Below are 20,975 nucleotides of genomic sequence, written 5' to 3'. Positions count from 1 at the left end.
ACTTGAGAGAAGATAAAATTCCATTTAAATTTATTTTAAATTAATTGAAAATTATGTTGCGATGTAATTTGTTTTTTTTCCTTATGAAATCTGTAAGTATTTTATCTTCAACTACTAATCATAAAGGCAGCTTAAGATATATTTTCCTTAAGTAGCAATTGTTTTTAAATTGATGGAAAATTTAAAACGTAAATAATATGATGATTTGGGGACATGATGTAATAAAATGAAAGGATTAACTGAAATAGTACTTAAATATCGATGAAAAATGTATTTATTCTCGAATCAATCTTTGTTCTGACAATCGCTATGATCTATTTATCCTCAATTTAATTTGTTTACACTCATCAATATTTTTATTAACAATCAACAATTGACACGGCCACTCGGTATTTCTTCTTACCGGTTTACTATATCCGCGCGGCAATTTACTCATTTTATTCAAATATATTTAACTCTCTTTCTCTCGCTAATTTTTCCTCGCAGAATCGCGAGATTAACCATTTACGCTAACGAGTGGATATGCGAATCACGCTAAATAGCGATCGTCGTACTAGATCGCCGCAGGAAGGATGTTCTTAGTTTTCTGGCAAGAACATTAACTAAGTAGTCACTGTCTTCTAATCCACTAAGTTGTTGTAAGTTACTGTTTTTTGTGCTCTATGTACAAGAAATATTCATCGCGCAATTTTTTTTGGATTCCATTCATTTCTTTTAAACTGCACTCTCTTACATCTTTTTACAAATTTTCAAAACAAAGCAGGTAACACGCATGTTAGTGCATGTTACTTCAATATCTTTTTTTCTTTTATCAAAAACGAACTCGTAATCTAATTTTTGATATTTAATTACATCTTATATGGATCCTTTTCTTAACTGACAAACTATCCAGGTTTTCTGAAGAAGCCTAAAGAATGATCTAAAACGGTCTTAAAAGAAGGAAGAAGGTGTAAAAAGTGCAGCTGAAACAAACAAAAGAAAAAAAAGATTCCATATTTCTTTTCCATATTCGATCGCTTTCACTCATTCACTCGTTCATTCTAATTAGCTCTCTCACACCGTCGTTCGATTTTATATTACACGTAATTGAATTGCAGCTAATTCGCTACCGACTACCGCGTCTTCACCGCCTCTGCGACGCCACTGCAGCGACTAGAGCAGCGCCGCGGCCGCTACCGTCCTCCGAGAGCATCAAGTCAAACTGCAATAAAGAAGTCAGTGAAAAAATCCGGGAATAAAACTTTGTTCGTTATAATATAGTGTTGTTTCGTTTATCTCATCCAAAAGAATTTGTTTTTTTGAATAAACATAATTTCTGTTCATTACATATTCTAGAAAGAGAGTAGTTTTTAAATAAAAATCTTAAGCTTCAATTTTACTTAATTTTTCACTTTGGAACATATGCATTTTTGTAAGATTAAAAATATACTCGTAATAAAAATAATATAAGAACTAAGGCTTAAATAATTTATAAAATTAATATAATAAAAATTTTCACGTTTTTATATTGAGCAATTCTTACAACCATCTATAACGATAAAGATACATACACGTTGAAACTTATATATAATATTATTATAATTTCTGGCTAAATCATGTTATATCATGTTTTGTTCAAGATTATTATTTAAATGAGTAGTTGATTTTTATATTATGTCAAGGTTAATTGGGTCATTGAGAATGACCCAATTAGGATCGAAATGTTTGTTACAATAAATTATTTGTTTTTTAATAATTTAGCATTAAGACCTTGCTTGGTAATTCTATTATACTTATAGTTTCTTCATTTTCTATTCCATTATTCTTACCTTGTGGTTCTGAAGTTCGCTGATTTTCGCTGTCATGAGATCGTGGAAGTGTGGATGGAATCGGTATACCGATCCATCAATGCCCACTGTGACATTATTCTCCCCTATTTTGTTTAACAACGCTGCTATTCCCGCGCTCACCAGATGCGCAGCTCTCCTCGATACCACCGAACACACATATCTCACATTTTCACAATCTTGATCACTTACATTCCGCATTCCTAGCTCGGCTAATACATCTCGACAATTTGTATATCTACCTTTAGGATCGCTGGAATACGCAAATGCATTTTTAATTAACTCCTGAATTTTTCATAGCTTAATCCTTAATTAATCACATAAGACGAATAATTTTAATCCATATTTTATAATTCTTAATCATCAATAAATAATGCTTTCAATTAATTTTTCTAGATAATGCAAAGATTAAAGAGATCTCCATCATGTAATCCAATTTAGCGCTTATGGTAAATCTGGAGAAATCTTTAATATAATATGCAATTAATATCAATTGACACTTACTTTTCGATCTCAGAGACGTATTTCGTAAAAAATTTGCCGCGTTTTCTGAGATCATTGGGACATTTACCGCCAAAGAGAAGACCAGCGTTCACTAACTTTTCAAGAACCAGCCTTGTTAATTCACCCATATACATGCCCGAGATCATTTTCTCAAACAGCTGCTTACTAGGATTGATAGAATTTTCATCTATGGCACGATCAAATTCGGTTATCACAAAATCTAGCACATCTTGTTCACCAAATGCGCCCCATTCTGTGTTTATGAGCATATCGGCCTTGCCTGAGCTATAATTGCCTGGAATCGCACATTGTACATTTTTTGTTTTTTCGACGTAGCAGGCATTGCTTCCAGTACCTATAATTATATTGTAATACGTATTCAAATTATAAAGATAAAATTTATATTTTATAATTTTATTATATTTGAGAATAGAATATAATAAAACTTACAATATAATTTGCTGAGAATTTTCTTCGGCAATGTTATTTTTTTTATTACGTTTAATATTTAAGTTTGCAAATTTATTCCAGTTCAAATTTATGTATATAAATTAATTGTGTGCGTGATATTTATACATTACGGTAATAATCTATTATACAAAATTCGTAATTAAAAAAATTAATGTTATGTACATACCGACGATTAAACCGATTCGACAGTTTCGATTTTTCCAAGCACATGACATTAAAGTGCCGGTGGTGTCATTTAAGATCGCACATACGTCAATTTTAACGTCCTGTGGAAAATAATTATATATTTATATCGATTTTTTAAAATTAAATTTTTATAACATCTTTATAGAATATTAACTTTCAAACATTTCATTATAATTAATAAAATAACAAACGAATTAGGTCGAAAAATTTAATATATATCTCATTATACAGATATATATATCTGGATATAAAATATCTCGTTCATATGCAACTTGCACTTACTTTTCTTCTACTAATTGCGTCTTCGAGAAGGGCAACGACATCTTCACCGATTACGCCGCTACAATTGAAGCCCTTAGTCCACCTCACCAGGTGGCCTTCTGTCAATCCGTATTGGGTCAGGGGAAAACTGAAGGTGAAGCCTAATGGTAGTACCTCGTTTTGCAAGTTCAGGTCCTTTACGAATAACGCCAAACACTGAGCAATGTGATCGAACAGCTGAGTACCGGTTCCCAGCATCAAACTCTGGGGTATAGCGTAGATCTTGCTTTTCATATCGAAATTCTGACGGTCCAATGTGATTAGCAACACTCTAAAATTTGTACCGCCCAGATCCAACGCCAGGAAATTGCCCTTTTCTGTAAAAAAAACTGGATTTAATTGTAACTTTCTTTCAAGATCTAAGCAATTTTTATTTAATTCCTTCTTATTGATATTTGGTATAGTATCGTTTTTCTATAAATAGAGCTTTTTTGTTTTCGCTTATTTCAATACATCTGAATGAATCTTACATGAATCTTCTATGTATGAATTAGGATACAGAAACAATGCATAGTTTAATGACTTGTATCTTTTTATAATCTGTTTCTTTTTTTTTTAGTATATGATTTCTCCTAAAAATCTGCATAGATGTCAATATCATAAACGAATCTTACTAAAATATAATTATATGTGTGCTTGATGAATTTTTACATTCGATTTTTACATTCGAATGTCAAGCTTTCGGACAGCACTTACTGCGTCTTAGAGGTCTGACTGTAACTGTAGCAACGTTACAGTGTAACATTGCGTAAGTTTTGTATATAGTAAAAAAAGCTGCGCAACAATACTGTAACACTTCAGTTACAATCGTTAAGAATTACAGAATAGGCCTTCTCTTTTTATGTATGAATTCCATATAAATATGCAACTATTGTAAAATGATTGATGTGTAATTTGAATTATTTTAGAACTAAGAACTAAGAACAAGACCAATCATATTTAAGAATTTTACAATTGCGAAGCTGCTTTCTATACTGAACGCAGCCATCATGCTTTCTTATTTACCTGTGCCATTCGGTAAATCTTGCACATAAGTGGTGAAGCATTTGACGACCGCATCGTCGTGAGTTTCCTTCGACAGACCCTTGTTGATCTCGTCGGTGAGCTTCTGCATGACCAGCCGGAGCTGGTCATCTGATAGGACGAGATCCTTACAGGCATCTCGTATCTACGGACAGAGAAACGAACGATGAAACTCGTTATCGATTCGCATGGCGATGTTATTGGGTGACCTTGAATCGTCCTTAGGTACCACGCACATCACGCAACACGACCGCCGAACACGGGCATTGCATAACATTCTCGCTCTTACTGATGCGCATATAACATCGAGAGATTTCGAATGGAGGAGAGATCGCGAGACGATCGATCCTTTCTCTATTGATTGCTGACTCCCCCCCTGCCCCTCTTCCTCGATGTCATACCGGCGAGAAATTCAGCACGAACACTCATCCAAATTGTACTTCCTATATGAATTCTAAGCGAAATTTCAAGTTGAGTTTTCCTTATTTTTTTATCATATACTTATTAAACTACGCATCAACTCTATAAGAAAAAAGATGATTCTCTTCCTTGAACAGAACAAATTTTCTATATATTTCTATATATTTTATCAGTAATATGATGTTTCTTTATAAGCCTTCGGTTTCTTGAAGATTTCAAGTCTTAACGTTCGAAGCGATAAAAAGAAAAAAAATAAAACTTGAATGGAGAGTTTTAATATAACGCAGGTAACATGAACAGATTCTGCAAACACAGCATATGAATTTAGGCATAAATAAATCTTAAAGCAAACATTAAAAAACATAAAGAAAGATAAAGATAAAAGTAACGTTTATTCAGATTTAATAATATCAATTTAATTATAATTCAGCATATTTGACAGTTAATAAAAAGAAAAAAATATTTTTAATTAAATGGAAGCAGGATACTTGAAATGATTAAAACATATCATATTTCCCGCCAATTTGATACGTTCTTTCTCCCACCGAGAGCGTAATGAAACATCGATTTATGACGTCACTGACACACCCGCCCGCTGACCAATAGAATCCATCATGAATGAATAATAGTAAAATATACACGCAGCGTATGCAAAAGTACGTGGGTTAATGCACGTGACAGAACGTATTACAAATTTGGATTCATAATTTTTTTATCTTAGTTTATTTATAACGATATGTGTATCATAAATTTTGAACAGAAATAAAATCTATAATTGCAAAACTTGAATCCACCTACGTGCAAAATGTATAAATTGTTTGACAATTTGTAATAAACAGAATATAAATACGTATGAATATATATTTATAAATTTCATAATAATAAATAATCTATAGATATATCTGTTACATATATTTGTATTTTATTAATTTATAAATATATATTTACATATATTTGTAAATTAACAAGAAAATATGTATTAGATATATGTATTATCCATTTATTATTATAAAATTTAATTATTATATAGCATTATATAACATAAAATTAAGTGTGGCTGAAGATACATCTTAAAGAATAAAGTACATCGCATGTCTTTATAACGATATTCAACGATGGCATCTGCGTTCAATGGTCAAAGATTTCTCTTGATAATACTTATTTATATTCTCATTTACATTTGTGGTCTCGTTTACGTAGCTAATTGCATGATTCAACTACTTTCAAAGCTCGCAAAAAACGAAGAAAACAAATGAATCGCGCTTTGTGAACTGCCTTATGACTGCGAATTCGTCGGACACTGTACTAACACACGCAGCTATAACCTTAACTGCATTCCATTTCTTATCTTCCTGCTTATCTAACCTGATTCTATCATCTACTTTCCACTTCGTAATGTATGTATTATGTAATTAACTTATTAATTTATATCGCGTATTTATACCGCGTTGTGTGTTAATTAAAGAAAAAAGCAAATGTCAGTTAATTTTTATTTTTAGTATCACCTTTCAAGTAAGTTATACATTATCTAGTTTAATTAGATCATTTACCGGACAATTTATATGTAATATCCAATTATTATCTTCATTCTTCCCATTAATAGAGTTCTGTTTATTGCGTTTTTTTTATTACAGTAGCAGCAGCACACTAAATTCTGTCTGTTTCCTTTATTATTCGCAAACGTTAACAGTATAAGATTCAAAACGATTCTCAACGAATATGATTAAATTATTCCGTTATTATATACTGTTGATATTGTTATTGTTGACATTTACTTAGGAGAAATGTGCGTTTCTTATGCGAGATCAATTCTATCACACAGCATCCCTTCGCGCATATGTGATTGTAATTGTAATTTAATAAACTTTTCTCTTGAAACTTTTATTATTTCTTATATTTATTTTTTTTTACATTTTTGCAATTATTTCTGCTTTTTGGAGAAAATTATGAAATATAATAAAATGATTGCGTTACAATGTTTCTAGAAAAGAAATGAAAATTCTCAAGTTATATTCTTCTAACATTGCGGGGCTCAATTGATGTTACTCAACTTTTAATTGTCCCAATTAAGTTTCATTCTTGGTTTTATTTCTCTAGTTATTTATGATTGGAAATATTTATTTGTTTGACTTTTTTCAAAATATAAGAAAGAATTTAATTCTAAAAAGCCTTATAAAATTTTTCTATAAAATTTTTCAACAATAAAACTGTAAAATTGTTATCATCGATTATCGTTCGATCTCTCATTATTTGAATTTTTTTATAACTTGTCTTTTTTTTTTAGAATTCGTTTAAAATTCGTCGAATTTTTTAGAAATCTATCAAATGTTTTTCTCTGTATTACATCTTTTTTATTTTTAATCCAATATTTATTAATTTTATTTTTTAATCTATTTGCTTATCTTGTTTATATTAATATTGCTTGTAACACTTTATAAACTTTATATAATCAAAATTAAAACGAAAAAAAAATCGATTTATTAATCATATAGATATTTCTTTTATCCTATTTCCATACATTTTCGACCGGTAACTTTAAAAATTCATTTCTACTTAATATTCAAATATTTCTAATAATTTTATGCATTTTATTATTACTTTTAATTACAATTTTTTTATATAAAAGCGAGAATTATTTTATTATTAATCCATCATTATATTTCAAATTTTAAACATTTTTTCCTTTACGATTTTTTAATTTTTTGCATTCTATTATTCAGGTCCAGTGACCCATTCCTCTAATCTATCTTTCGAGTTCTTGCCTCTTACACTTTTGATAGTAATAATTAAAAAATTATATAGTAATAATTATAAAATTATATTATATCTTTAAATAATTATAAACATCGCCTCTTCCTCTTTTTCTCTCTTTTCGCCATCTTTTAATGTTCTTTCCGACCTTGCTTTCTAACCTTGGCTCCAATTTTACAGTCAATCTTTCATGCAAGCTTGTTTTCTATATCCCTGATCTTCTCAATATATTCCAAATGCAAGCAACTCGAAGAAATATATGATAAAGATCGAATTTTAAACTAGTCTGATTTAAATGTAATGGAAATTATAGGAAATATTAAATAAATACCGAGCTTTATCGAGCTTTCCTCAAACATCTTCTAATCCAAGTGTACATGATGTCACACAACAGACTTATACAGAGACACGTATACACATTTTGCCCTTTAAGCTTCTTCTAATCATTCACTGTTCGACCACTCGCTCACCTCCTGCTTGATCAAGTCACTGCATAACGTGGACGTCTTCATGGCCCTCCCAACCTCGCACTCAGTAGTGGAGCCCTCGAGTAGCTTCGTGGTTGCTGATATGAACGACCAGCAATAGGAGAAAAAACGTAAATCGAACGCACGTCGATCTTTCCTTCTATCACGTCCTTCTTTCTACGTTCAACTTCGTCGATGTCGGCTTAGAGACTAACTTAGCTCGATTAGGAAGTGGAGTTTTTGATTCCTGATAAATATATGAATTACAAGCTGTCTCTATGAACTTTGTATCGCGACTGGCTAGAATGACGGCGCCTGTTCGTTCGTTCCCCACAAGAGCGATTCTGATAGAGGGAATGGAACTTGTTCATAGTGGGGCGAAAGGAGGCCATGGAGGAGGCAATGGTACCAGTGATGACCCGTTTTCTCATTTCTCCCCGTGATTTTACTAACAATTATTTCAAAGGATCTGTCCTTTTTTTTCTATGAAGAAATTTGACGGAATATTATTCTATTTTATTGGGTCATTAAATGTAAAAAAATTGAATTTTAAAAGATCCAATTTTATCTAGTACCCTATAAATACATAGATAAAATTCTTGTTTGATTTTTACTCTTTAGTTATATAATATAATATTATTTAGTTATATAATATAATATTATATAATATAATATAATATTATTCTTTTCAATTTCTTATCTTCAGATGTTATTTCATTTTATTTTTATTTACATTACTTTTAAATACTTTATGATGTACGCAGTACAAGTACTGTAAACATGAATAAGTTGTATAAATATGATTAATGAGGTAACCAAGTTAAACGATCACATGTGCTTAAAGATCCATTCGTTGATTATCATCGAAATTTTTTGTGTGTATATTTTTTGAAATTAAAATTTTATTGTAAAAGAAAGTTGTTTATACATATTATAAACATTGGATTAAATCAAAATAAAGATATACTTTTTAAATTACGTTAAACTTTTAAATTAACTTAATTATGAATAAATAATTCTTTTTTATCATATTTAATTAAACAATTTATTTTAATTATATATAAATTAATTATATAAAATTAATTATATATAAATTAAATTAAAAAATTTTAATAGTAAATTTAAAAAATTTATAATAAATAGATTATCATATATGTAAAAATATTCAATTAAATTATAATATCCAAAATACATTTTATTTGTATTTCATAAAGATTTTTTGTTAATATCAAAAAATAAAGGTTTTTTTTCTAATGTAATGAGCCGGCACTGTGGCAAATCAGTTAGTGGTGGAAGAGTGAGTGGGGTAGCAATGGCAGTAGACAGAAAGAGGGGTGATTTTCCCCTCGCATGCATTCGATGTTAAGGTGGAAGCTCGTCCTCAAGGGCAAATGGATCAAAGCTTTTCTGAAGTAGATATTTCCTATATTATTTCCTAATAAAAATGATTGACCAATCTATATTATTTCCTATATTATTTCCTAATAAAAATGACTAACTGATACTCAATTATATATAATTTCATTGATTAGTTAAACATATGATAAAAGATATATTATTTTTATCTCTTGAGTCGCCTTAAATCTTTTGTATTTTATGAATGATTTTATAAACCATTTATATGGATATGATTTTAACGATTTTGAAAATTATAAATATTATTAATTTTAAATCATTGATTGTATAAGTCGTGATGAAATAAATAGAAGTAACTTAATATCCAATTTAGATAGAAAACTCATTAAAATTAAATATTATTTGTTGATACAAATCGATCTAAAATTTATTTCTACAGCAATTTTAAAGCAGTCATTATATAAAAATTCTGTTTGAATCAATCTGTTATTATATTTGAGTGAAAAAATATTGGATAAATTCAGGTTAATACCATCAGATGGCAGAACTATATTGATCATAACTTTAATTAATATTGAATTTTATTAATATTGAAGAATTTATCGAAATTGATTACACTATTATGATGAAATTCATTGCTTCAGACGGATCTTTTATGGATGACGCAATGTTTCAGTGAGTTAAAACATGTGGGAGTGAAAGTCGGATCGCGATTGGTCGACCTCGGGGGCTCGCCCGTTCAATCCCTCGTTGGTGACGTCACCAAGTCTCTCCTTTAAGAGACGAAAATATATACTACTGCTACTTACTACTACTACGCAAGCTATCTCGTTATTTTCTATTTTATTTAAATAAATTTTTTTTAGAAAATTAATTTCTTTTCTTCAATATGTATTAATTCTTGTTAATGATCTAATTCTATTTTTTTTATAATCTTTCTCAGTTCCGTATTTTTAACGGCATAAGAAATTATACGTAAATATATATTATATGTAAATATATATTATTATATAATAAATGATAAAATTACATAATATCAATATAATAAATATTTATTTTGTAATTTTTAATTCAGAATGTTTTAAATTCTGGCGATCATACATATCAAGAATCATATGATTCAATCGTTAAAAATCTACAACGTGTTGCAATTTATTTGTATGCGTAATGTTGTTATCTGTGATTCTGCGAAAGAGATTATTTTATACTGAGGTATTAAACTTCCTTAGCTAATATATCTCTTTGAATTGTCAATAAACACAAGCCGGACTGACAAGGCGCGATCAATAAGATAGCGTCTGCTTAGTTGTCAGTTATCGATGCAATTTAATTTCGACATTTTTCATGTCGTCATGCTTACCTAATTATAGAAAAGCACACATTGAACAAAGAATAAATATAATAAAAGGATAATGTTTTTGCATGTAATGAATATGTATTTATTGAAAGGAGTAATCGAATGATCATTTACATAATCGTAAATATATAATTTGTATTCATTATTCGTTTTTCTAATTCGTTTTTTTTTTCTAAGAAAAAATTTTTTTAATATTTTCTCTCTCTCTCTCTCTCTCTTTATTTTGTAAAAAATTTTATATAAATCTGTAATATAAATTTAATAATAAAGAAAATAAACTCTCGCTCTATGTTATTATTTGTTAAATCATCCTATTCTAGTTAGATATTTCCTTCCTGAATTATCTCTAATTATCTTGCGATATCTTTTCCTAGTTCCTGATGATAATTTCCTTTTTAACAGGAATAATACTTTGTATTGTGAGTATAATGTGTTGTGTATACATTGCATTTTTCGTGAGAAAACCAACGAATCATTAACAAAAATGAACCATTCAGATAGAAAGTAAACAATATTTTTTATGCCATAATGACGTAAGTCATTTTGCATGACGCGAATAAGATTTTTTGTATATTTTGTTCTTTTTTTTTACCAATTATACATTACAACTTGTAAATTATACATTACAATTTGTAAATTTTAAAAAGATCGGAGAGAGCGATATTTGTCCAAAAAAATCCAGTTTTGTCTACAGATATTGAATGAGATCCGGTTCTTTTTAATGAACTTATGGCATTTCTGATGTTGATAACCCTGTCAGAATAATTCAATCGGTCTTATCGATGCCTTTGCTTAATAATCTAAACAATATAAACATTCCCGATTCCCGATATTATATCGTTTATCCGGTGGATTGTATATCTCGACGGATTTTCGTGCCTTTCGATAAAAGCCGAAACGTCGTACGTATAAACTTTGTACATAAATTCTCTTGTTTTTCCTTCTGCATTAATTATTTATCGACAACGATTAAAGTCCGGGTGTTTCGATAAAATTGTCTTTATAGGCCTTCGATATTTCGTTAGGGTTATCATCTCTGACGATACGTTCTCTGATTGCGCAGACATGTAATACAATCGCTTTTGTAATGTAGAAAAGCAAATGAATGGTAAAAATCTTCGATATTTTTGTCGCGAAAATATATTTCTAAATTGAGCGAAGAAACTGCGATTAATGTTCGTTGTATTCCTTCCCCTTTTTTCGCCGGTTGTATACATAACAGAAAACGTACTGAAAAGATACCCAGTAATTCTGACATATATTTTTAAGTATCTTTCTCTCTTTTTCTCTCTTTCTTTCTCCCTCTCTTTGCTGGAAACAAATGCGTACGTGTAGAAACACATGTGCATTTCGAGCTTGTGTGTATGATTTTGTACATATGCGCGCCTTTAAAATCGAGAGGTTTTTACATTTTCTATTGTCCCAAATTGTAAGAATTAATTTAAAAGTCTTCTGATATTTTCTTCTAAAAATTAAAAAAATTTTTTTCACATGTTTTTACATCATATACATATTTTATTTTAAAATCATGAGGAAGAATGTTATACAAAAATTTCCTAATTTTTTCACATTTTCTCAAATTCATTGTTGACTTGAAAACTTGCAAATTTTTCACGAAAAATAAAATAAAAAGTTTTTTTGCACAAAAATATATTGCTTTAACACGCAATACCTGGTTATCGCAAAACATTTGTGCGAATGTGTACTGTAAAACTTTTAAAACATTTTATATGCAATGACCTAGTACTTTAGATAACAGCTTCGCCAAGTTACTTAGCCTTGTAGTTGAGTGCGTCGTATCTAATGCGTCAAGAATAGGTTTTATAATTGTATATAATCGAAGTGAAGTAAGTGGAGACAGATAGAATTCAGTGAACGTTTCGAACGTCGCGTGAAACAGGATCGTCGCGATGTTACATAATGTACACGTTGCTGTTACAATCATTACTTCTTTGTGCGGTGCACAGTAACACAATACATGACATATGGCGACCAATGGTCGATGCAGCTAATAGCAGCGTCAAATTGAAGCGTCTACATTAACTACGTCAACGCATGATTTAATTTTTTACATAATTCATTTGCGTTCGCAAAATGAATTATGAGAAAAGAGATAGCAGAAAAAATGGCAAAGCATGCATCACGTATCACGTGAAAGATCTTGAAGATATTCCTAATTAGGACAAAACACTAAGAATATTAAATTACTAATTTACAATTTTCTCATCGATGCAATAGAATGCTTAAATGAATTTGATCTTTGAATTATTTCAACTTACAATAGGCTTCAACAATAAACAATTGAGAGAAATTGAAGAAAAAAAATAGAAGATAGGAAGAAAAAGAAAGATTCTTAAAAGATCGTTTATATTTTAGGACCTAGAAAAAAAGAAAAAATAAGCAATATGAAGAAAAAACACTATAGTGAAAAAATGTAATATAAAAAATTATTTGATTAAAAAAAATTTTAAGTCATATCTGATTGATTAATGAGCACTTTTTAATAAACAATTTATGATTTTTAATTAATAATTCATCATTTTTCTGAAATTTTTCGCTTTTTCACATAAAACACATAATTAAAATACATAATTAAAATAACAACACATAAAACACATAATTAAAATAAATAATAAAAATATAAATTAGAAGTAAAAGATGCTATACATTATTACATTTACGATTTATACAAGAAGAAAAAAGTAAAGGTACTTTATTTAAGAAAAATTCCTGAATCTTGGAAACGTTTCCGTAAACTAAGATTTCTTCTAAAAGAAGAGAGAAAAGTGCAATAATGTGACAAACCGAGAATTCTTTTTCACTGTAAGATCCTCTTTGATGAACGGAATGAGGTAACATTCATAACGCGTTATTAATATTCAACGTGATGACGTCACACAGTACGTCAAACGCGCTATTATTATTTAGCAACGTATTAACTACTCATCAATAACGTATTTCGATTAAAAGTTTCGCGTTGCATTAAATTACGTAAACAATACAAAACATGTTCCATATTCACTAATCCAATTCCAGTGGTATGCATTTATCAAAACGTATCCGGTGACAAAAACAGGAGGAAAAGAAGAATAGCTTACTCGCACAGTTCTTTTGCTAACAGCATACATTTTTTCCTAATGAGTCACTGTCATATTTCTGTTATGTTTCTTGAAACAAGAATTTAGATATCTTTAATCTTAATGAAGATTTTAAATTCCAGCAACATTGGGTTGTTGCATTTGAAATATTTTTACAAAGTATAATATAATATATAGGACCGAGAATTTCAAGGATGAATTCAGTACATTTTAAAATATCGATTCTCATTTCATCTCTCTGAATGAATTGGTATTTTTATCAATACTACTGGTATTCATATCAATAATTCAAGAATCTCAGAAAAAATTAAAATCGTATTAAATTAAAATAATTCAATAGCTTTTTATGTTATCAAAATGAGAAGACATTTTAATATTTTTTTTTTTTTTTCGAGAATATGATTCTCTTTTAAATGAAAAAGTTATTAAGAGAAAACAGACTGTTTTTGTCGCATTATATAAAAATATAGAATAATTTTGTAAATAATATGAATCTTTCTTGATTTATTATGACTCTATGAAATAAAAATTTGAAAAATTGCAAACATTTATGACAAATGAAAATATATATTTTGAAAGAAGGTAATATTATCTTATTTATAATATATCTAATATTTCGTATTATTCTTTCGCAATTATTTTTCTCTTTCAATCTTTCCCTATACTTTTGTACTTTTTGATTCTATTATTATTAATTAAATTATTTGATTATTAATTTGACATAAATTAATTTAGTATAATATAAAAAGATTAGATTGCCTGTTTAGATATTTCTGGGGTGCACATTTCCACTTCGTTACTCTTGCAACAAGGTCTTCGAATGAACACCGTAACTGGCTGGAATCATTGTGCCAAGATTGTGCTAGCTGATTGATATAATTTCTTACGTAAGCAATATACATATATTTGATAAAAAATTTCGAATTATTGACAATTATGAAGTTTTAAATTATTTTCGATTATAGTTTTAGCTACATATTTTTCAACATCGTAAAATTTTAATTTATTTTTAATAAATGTTTTATTTTATATAATGTATTACATTTTTAATTTAAGTACATAATCAAATGTATGCACGCTGTTTTTATAACCTGCTTGATATGATTATGTTTGTTGATTAATGATCATATGAAAATTACCAAATTTGCACCGGGCACATATCCTGGTTCCATTAGTAAACAGAAACAAATACTTTCTTTAAAAATATAAATAATTCTTGTGAAGCTCAGAAATTAAATATATGATGACATATGAACTGTGAGCAGCGTAATGACATGCGCTGAGGTTATTTTCAAACTAAACATGCTACTCGCGGAAATCGATAATCAAGACAAAAAGAGAAACCTAGTTATATTTCTCTATAAATTTTTATTTTGTTGTATTTTTCATTAGGTTTTTAATTTTCTTAAAATAGTTCTTTAGTAAATCGAGTTACCATAAAAATGTCTAATTTTTTAATGAAGTTGAAGTATCGAAATTGATGTGGGCAAAATTCTATAGTAGGTTAATGGTGAAATAAAAGAAAAAAATATTGAAAATATAACTGTTCATGTATAACTTGTGACATATAAAGTTCGCAGACGCGAACTTCTTTGATTAACTGCACACAAATCTTATCATAGACTTTTCTCAAAATCGAGAATATAATAGTTTTAAAACGTTACGCTTTTAATGGTCACAATAAAGTAATAGGTCAACCGCCATTCTGAAAGGATATTTACATGCATAAACTTGCAACTTGTAAAAATAATTGCATATAAAATTTAACCTCGAAAAGTAAACATAATCTCATCTTGTTTTCGTTCGATAAAGATACAGCTCTTGATTTACTATTGTATATTCCATACTATTTTATTAAAATATAGTTTTAATATTTTAACCAAATTATGCAGATATTTGTAATTTTGGGTGGGCTTTGGTAAGACATCGCAAATTTTCGCCACTTTATTAAAGAGAACTACCTTAAAAATTTTCAATAGTTTTAAAAATATCGTAAAAAAGATAAACAAGAGCAAGACAGCTCTAATTAATCTTAAAAGAACTTTTTAAATTAATATATTTTTTAAATTAACATTTTATTATATGTAATACAAATGTAATAAAAATTAGATATGATTACTGAAATAATAATATTCTGTAATATATTTTTTTCTCAGATATCTTATATAATGAAACTTATATAATAAAAGAATAAAATTATCAACATAAATTATTTCTTTAATTATTCGCAATAAAGTCTTCATTAGAAAAAATCCAAATATACAATAAATAGGAAATCAATTACAACTAATAAGAAACATTAAATGCACTTCTATAACTCACTAACAATACAACTATTCTCCTCTTTTAATTATTTTGATAATTAAATTCACGGTAATAAGAAATTCATAATTGTGCGAGGAAAATTAAAAATTTCCAAGAATCATCGAAATAATAACATCTGAATAATGATGCATTTTTATCATGAAAAATCTTATACAAGAAGAAACGTAAATTACCTCGTCTGTCGGATTTAAGTACATTTCTGGATCCCGATAAGACGTTTCAGAATCCCTTCTCGAATATCTCCGTATATCTAATGTTTCTTTCTTGCTGTAACACTTGCATATTCTGCTGAATAACGATCTGTTTTTTGTCTTCATGTTGTTCAGCTCACCTTGATATTTCCTTTGACCTTGACCTTATCTTTAACTCTGACCTCTCTCTTACACTTTTCTAGTAAAATGATAATTTCGGGACTGATCCTTGCACACGATTGCTGCGCGATTATTGACTGTCCAAGAACAATATCAAGAGACATCTGACCCTGAATAAACACTTGGCAAAATAATTTTATCCAATGCGTTATTGGCGCCATCTGAAGGTATTCGTCTTCCGAAATATAATGCGCATGAGAACTGAAAATCAATGAATACGCCAGCCGAAAATCATCCCTATTCACTAAGATTTTAAGAGTTTACGAAAGAGGTTACGAAAAAAAAAATAAAACATAACATAATATCGTATTAGAACTAATAGAGGACAAAAGAACACTTCAAGGGAATTAGAAAAACGAAAGATGAGAAATGGGAAGTTCAATGTCATGTTCCCGCCTGGGCGAAAGTTCTGAAAATAGATTTCTCAGAAGCAGAAGATTTCCCTAACATATTTTTATTACTGAAATTGATCTCTTCTGAAGAAGCAGAAGGCGTCGAATAAATTACGTTGAATTTGATGTTAGGTGCAAGCAATTTCGCACGAAGCTATTTATATTTAATAATTAATTATTGGAAAAATTTTTACGGTTCTCTAAATATCTGACCTTGAAATGTACCTACTCAGGAGGAAAATTCAAACACCCCGCCATTTTGTTTTCTATAGGGTCATTCTACGTTTACGAGCAAACATTGTTTCGTCGTAATTTCCTGGCACGAAATTCAAATATCTCGCAAAATTTCGCATTATTATTTTAAGCATAAAATATACTTTTTCATTTAACATTCAAAATATTAGAGATATTAAAAAATTCTCAAGAGAGAATCTCCTATTTTCATGTTGATGGAAATACAGAACAATTTAACAGTAGAAAAGTTAGAAATAGAATAGTTTGATTTCCTCAAACAACAAGAAGAAAACATACGAATGTGTATGTCACGCCACGTCACACATTGAAAACAAATTGTCCAATAAAACTGTCTAATAAATCATATCTTTGAACAGTTCTACATAAACTGTTATATATCTTTGTATATCTTTGAACTGACCATAAATTGTCGTATCTTTATAACAATAAAATATGTATTTTTAAAAATATTTTTTTTTTAGTAGGAAACCTTTGTTTAGCACTCTAAAATTTTTCTCATATATGTAGATAGCTATAAGAAAAATTACAGATCGATTTCAAGAAAGAGAATTGATCTGTCCGCATATTTCACAACTTAATTGTTCCTTTTTGGTCTTGTCAGCGGTTTTTTCATTGTGACAATGACGAATCCGCTGTGATAGTCTATATGCAAGTAATAAAAATAAAAATGTTATGTAAAATATACTTGAGAATACGAAGATTAAATTTAATAATTCATGTCTGCAGTTGAGCATGATCTTATTATCGTCAATCGAATTGGATAACGATATCGATTTCGAAGATTTCTTTTCCGCAGATTAACTTTTTGGAGTACGGCAGAAATACGATATTATCAAAAACTGCTTGAAAATAATTCTGCTTAGAAATACATCCTGTTTTGCGTTAAGAAATCAGATATTCTCCCATGTTATGAATGATATCGAATTTACGTGCGTTTCGTCATATAAAACATCGGGTTATTCGAATTCATGACACGGGATGTTAAGGATGAATGAATAGTTTTGCACAAAAAAATTTATGTACTTACGCAACGAAGGTCAAGGATGCCGCGAAAGGAGGGAGGGATCATCGACTCACCGATTGGTCAATGTGCTCCCATTTTTCCCCGACATAGTCCCAGACTTGTTCGGTCATTGTTCGCGAAAAAAAAAGATGAAGAAACGGTAGAAATACGATAACGAGATACAATAAATATCGATGGAGGCGTATCGTGATTAGTGGCAAGCAATCACGACACTCTCGGGATCACTGTGGGCTTACATCATTTGCGCTGATGTTCGCGGCTGCAAATATAGCCAATCTTCAAATATGTATGTATCTCTTGTCTTCCTGTGTGTGACTCTGTAGGTATGCTTTGACTGCATGCGTAATTTTCGCGGAGTATTTTGGGCGAGTCAATGTGTAGAGATGGAATCAAGTATCTTGCGTGACACTTACTCTATTCTAATTAGGTTGTTCGGAACTCCTCGCCACTGCTTCGAGGCGCGAGAACGATATGATGAAATGAATATTAATAAGAGCTTAATGAATATTTACAAGAGATAAATCCATAAACACGACTCATATAATTCTGGCGCCGTCTTTACCGGTCTGAAAATTATGTGTTTTCTGATTCATACATTCCAAAACTCAAGTATGCAATAGGAAAGGTCTTAGTTTAAGATTGCAACAAATCGCTTCAGAGATAATCTAGAGATTCATCTAATCTAATGAATCTACGAAGTCTAGTAAATGAAGAACGGAAGTTTATCTTAGTTTTTTAATATATTCTCTCATGAATATTCTGAATTAAATCTGATATTCGAATCTAATTTTGCGAAGTCCGAAAATTAACGTTCTGAAAATTTGAGATCGATCTAAACCAAGCTATCTTCGAATTTTAAAATGAATGTAAAATGAATATCATATAAATTAATTTTAAAATGAATATTTAAAGGATATATACATTTATGCATATTTTAAGGTGCGATCGAGTTGCCACTTCGAAGTATTTTTTGATTGGTCAATTAGTAAAATTCTTTCTTCCGATTGGCCAATCAAATGCTTCGAAGCATTCATAGCGGCAACTCGAGATGTTGCACTCTAAAGATTCGTCTACAATGCGGTAGTAGATTAAGGAGTAGATGTAGAAATCGATCAATTATAGTTGATTATTTTTCTCACATTCAACTATGATTAGTCGATTTCTAAATCCTTAATCTATTACTGCTACTGCCTATTGTAGACTATAAGACATAAACGCGAGTCACAAATCGCAAATTTGCATTATGCCTGGTTTATACTTCGGTATCTTAATCCTAAAATCTTAAAATTCATACATAAGATGCAGAACGCGGATCATAGGTCACAAAATTAGAAACTAACCTAACCTAACCTAACCTAACCTAACCTAACCTAACCTAACCTAATCTAACGTATTTTAATTATAATATGGTTGTTGAACGCAGAACGCAGGACACAGAAAGTTGAACTTCAACTTTCGCGTTCTGTGTCTTGCATCCTACGTATTGCAGTCTGCGATCTATTAAACCTATTCTACAATAGTCGTAAACGTAGTTGTAAGTGGTTGTAGTTGTAAGAATTGACCAACCAAGTCGAATGTAAGGATAATCTTTGATTGTGATTGGTCAATTCTTACAATTAGAATCACAATTACGCTTACGATTATTGTAGAATAGATTTTATACATGGTCTATACTGGGCAGTAACAGTAGTAAGGAATAGGCGTAGAAATCGACCAATCATTGATTATTTTTCTCACATTCAACTATGATTTCTATTCCTTAATTCATTATTGCTACTGTTCATTGTAGACCATGCATTACAATCTGAAATATGTTTCATTTGCGACTTATGACCTGCATTCTGCAGGTCTTATGTAGATCGAGCTTCAGCTTCTTGAAGCGTCACTTTAAAAATTGAAGCATCGAATTGACTGACACAACAAGCTTGCAACCTGTGTCTTACAGACTCGTGTCTTATGGATCGGGCTTAAAGGTGCCTTTTTATACTCGACACTCATTTTCGGCATCAAAATAAGTCACGTAATAGAAATTGACGAATATCAATTTTGATCAAGTGACTTAGGGAGCATATTGGCCGTATAACCGTACAACGTGATTAATCGCAGTTGAATATTCCCCTCTTATTCCATTGTAAGAAGGAAATATTCGAAGATGATTGATCAATTCTTACAGATTACGGCATATAAACGCCAATATTGGTTACAGCCAATATAAACGCTTCCTTAGACTTAGAAATACGATTTCGGCCAGATGGGAATGTTCATATATTACTGTCAGTTGACTGCCAGTACTGAGTATCAATCACTTTTTTCCTAGGATGAAAAGTGAAAAATTTCTCCATTACCTTTAATAATTAAAATTTTCAATTTTCACTTTCCATTCTAGAGATAAAGTTTCATGATTGATATTTTTCATAAAACTTAAACTACTAGGGAAAGGGGGGGGGGAGAATACGTCGAGCAAGATGTAAAGGACAGAATTTTTCTATCCTCTTCTATCCTCTTTTGGAGGAATGCTCAGAAAGAAGAAAAATTACCGAGCAGGACAAAAATATATCTTCTGTTTTTCAGATCTTGCTCACTTTTCAATCATTGCTTGAATAGGCCATTCCCTCTCTAGTGGTTTAAGCTCTATGCAGTATTGAAAATCTATAGTTCTCGTTACTATACGTATACTATATTGACAACTGGCAGTATATAGTTTCAGGCAGTATAGTTTCATTGAAACAAGACTATTGACGCTGAACTTTACACACACACACACACACACACACACACACACACACACACACACACACACACACACATATATATATATATATATATAC

At 29.9% G+C, this 20,975-nt stretch overlaps 1 protein-coding gene across 1 annotated transcript; it reads right to left on the bottom strand.

The window, feature by feature from the left end:
• Positions 1-1,123: 1,123 nt before the first annotated feature.
• Positions 1,124-16,422, bottom strand: LOC105626228 (hexokinase type 2). The gene is made up of 7 exons (XM_012207533.1): positions 16,279-16,422; positions 4,314-4,476; positions 3,270-3,625; positions 2,968-3,067; positions 2,331-2,685; positions 1,809-2,079; positions 1,124-1,201 (listed from the first exon to the last, which is right to left on the bottom strand). The coding sequence occupies exons 1-7, from the start codon at positions 16,420-16,422 to the stop codon at positions 1,124-1,126; spliced, it is 1,467 nt and encodes a 488-aa protein (XP_012062923.1).
• Between the last annotated feature and the right edge of the window lie 4,553 nt (positions 16,423-20,975).

Source organism: Atta cephalotes, assembly GCF_000143395.1.
Source record: "Atta cephalotes unplaced genomic scaffold scaffold00005, whole genome shotgun sequence".
Classification (NCBI taxonomy): domain Eukaryota; kingdom Metazoa; phylum Arthropoda; class Insecta; order Hymenoptera; family Formicidae; genus Atta; species Atta cephalotes.
Note: the sequence above shows the minus strand (reverse complement) of the source record. Positions and strands in the feature narration are given on the sequence as shown.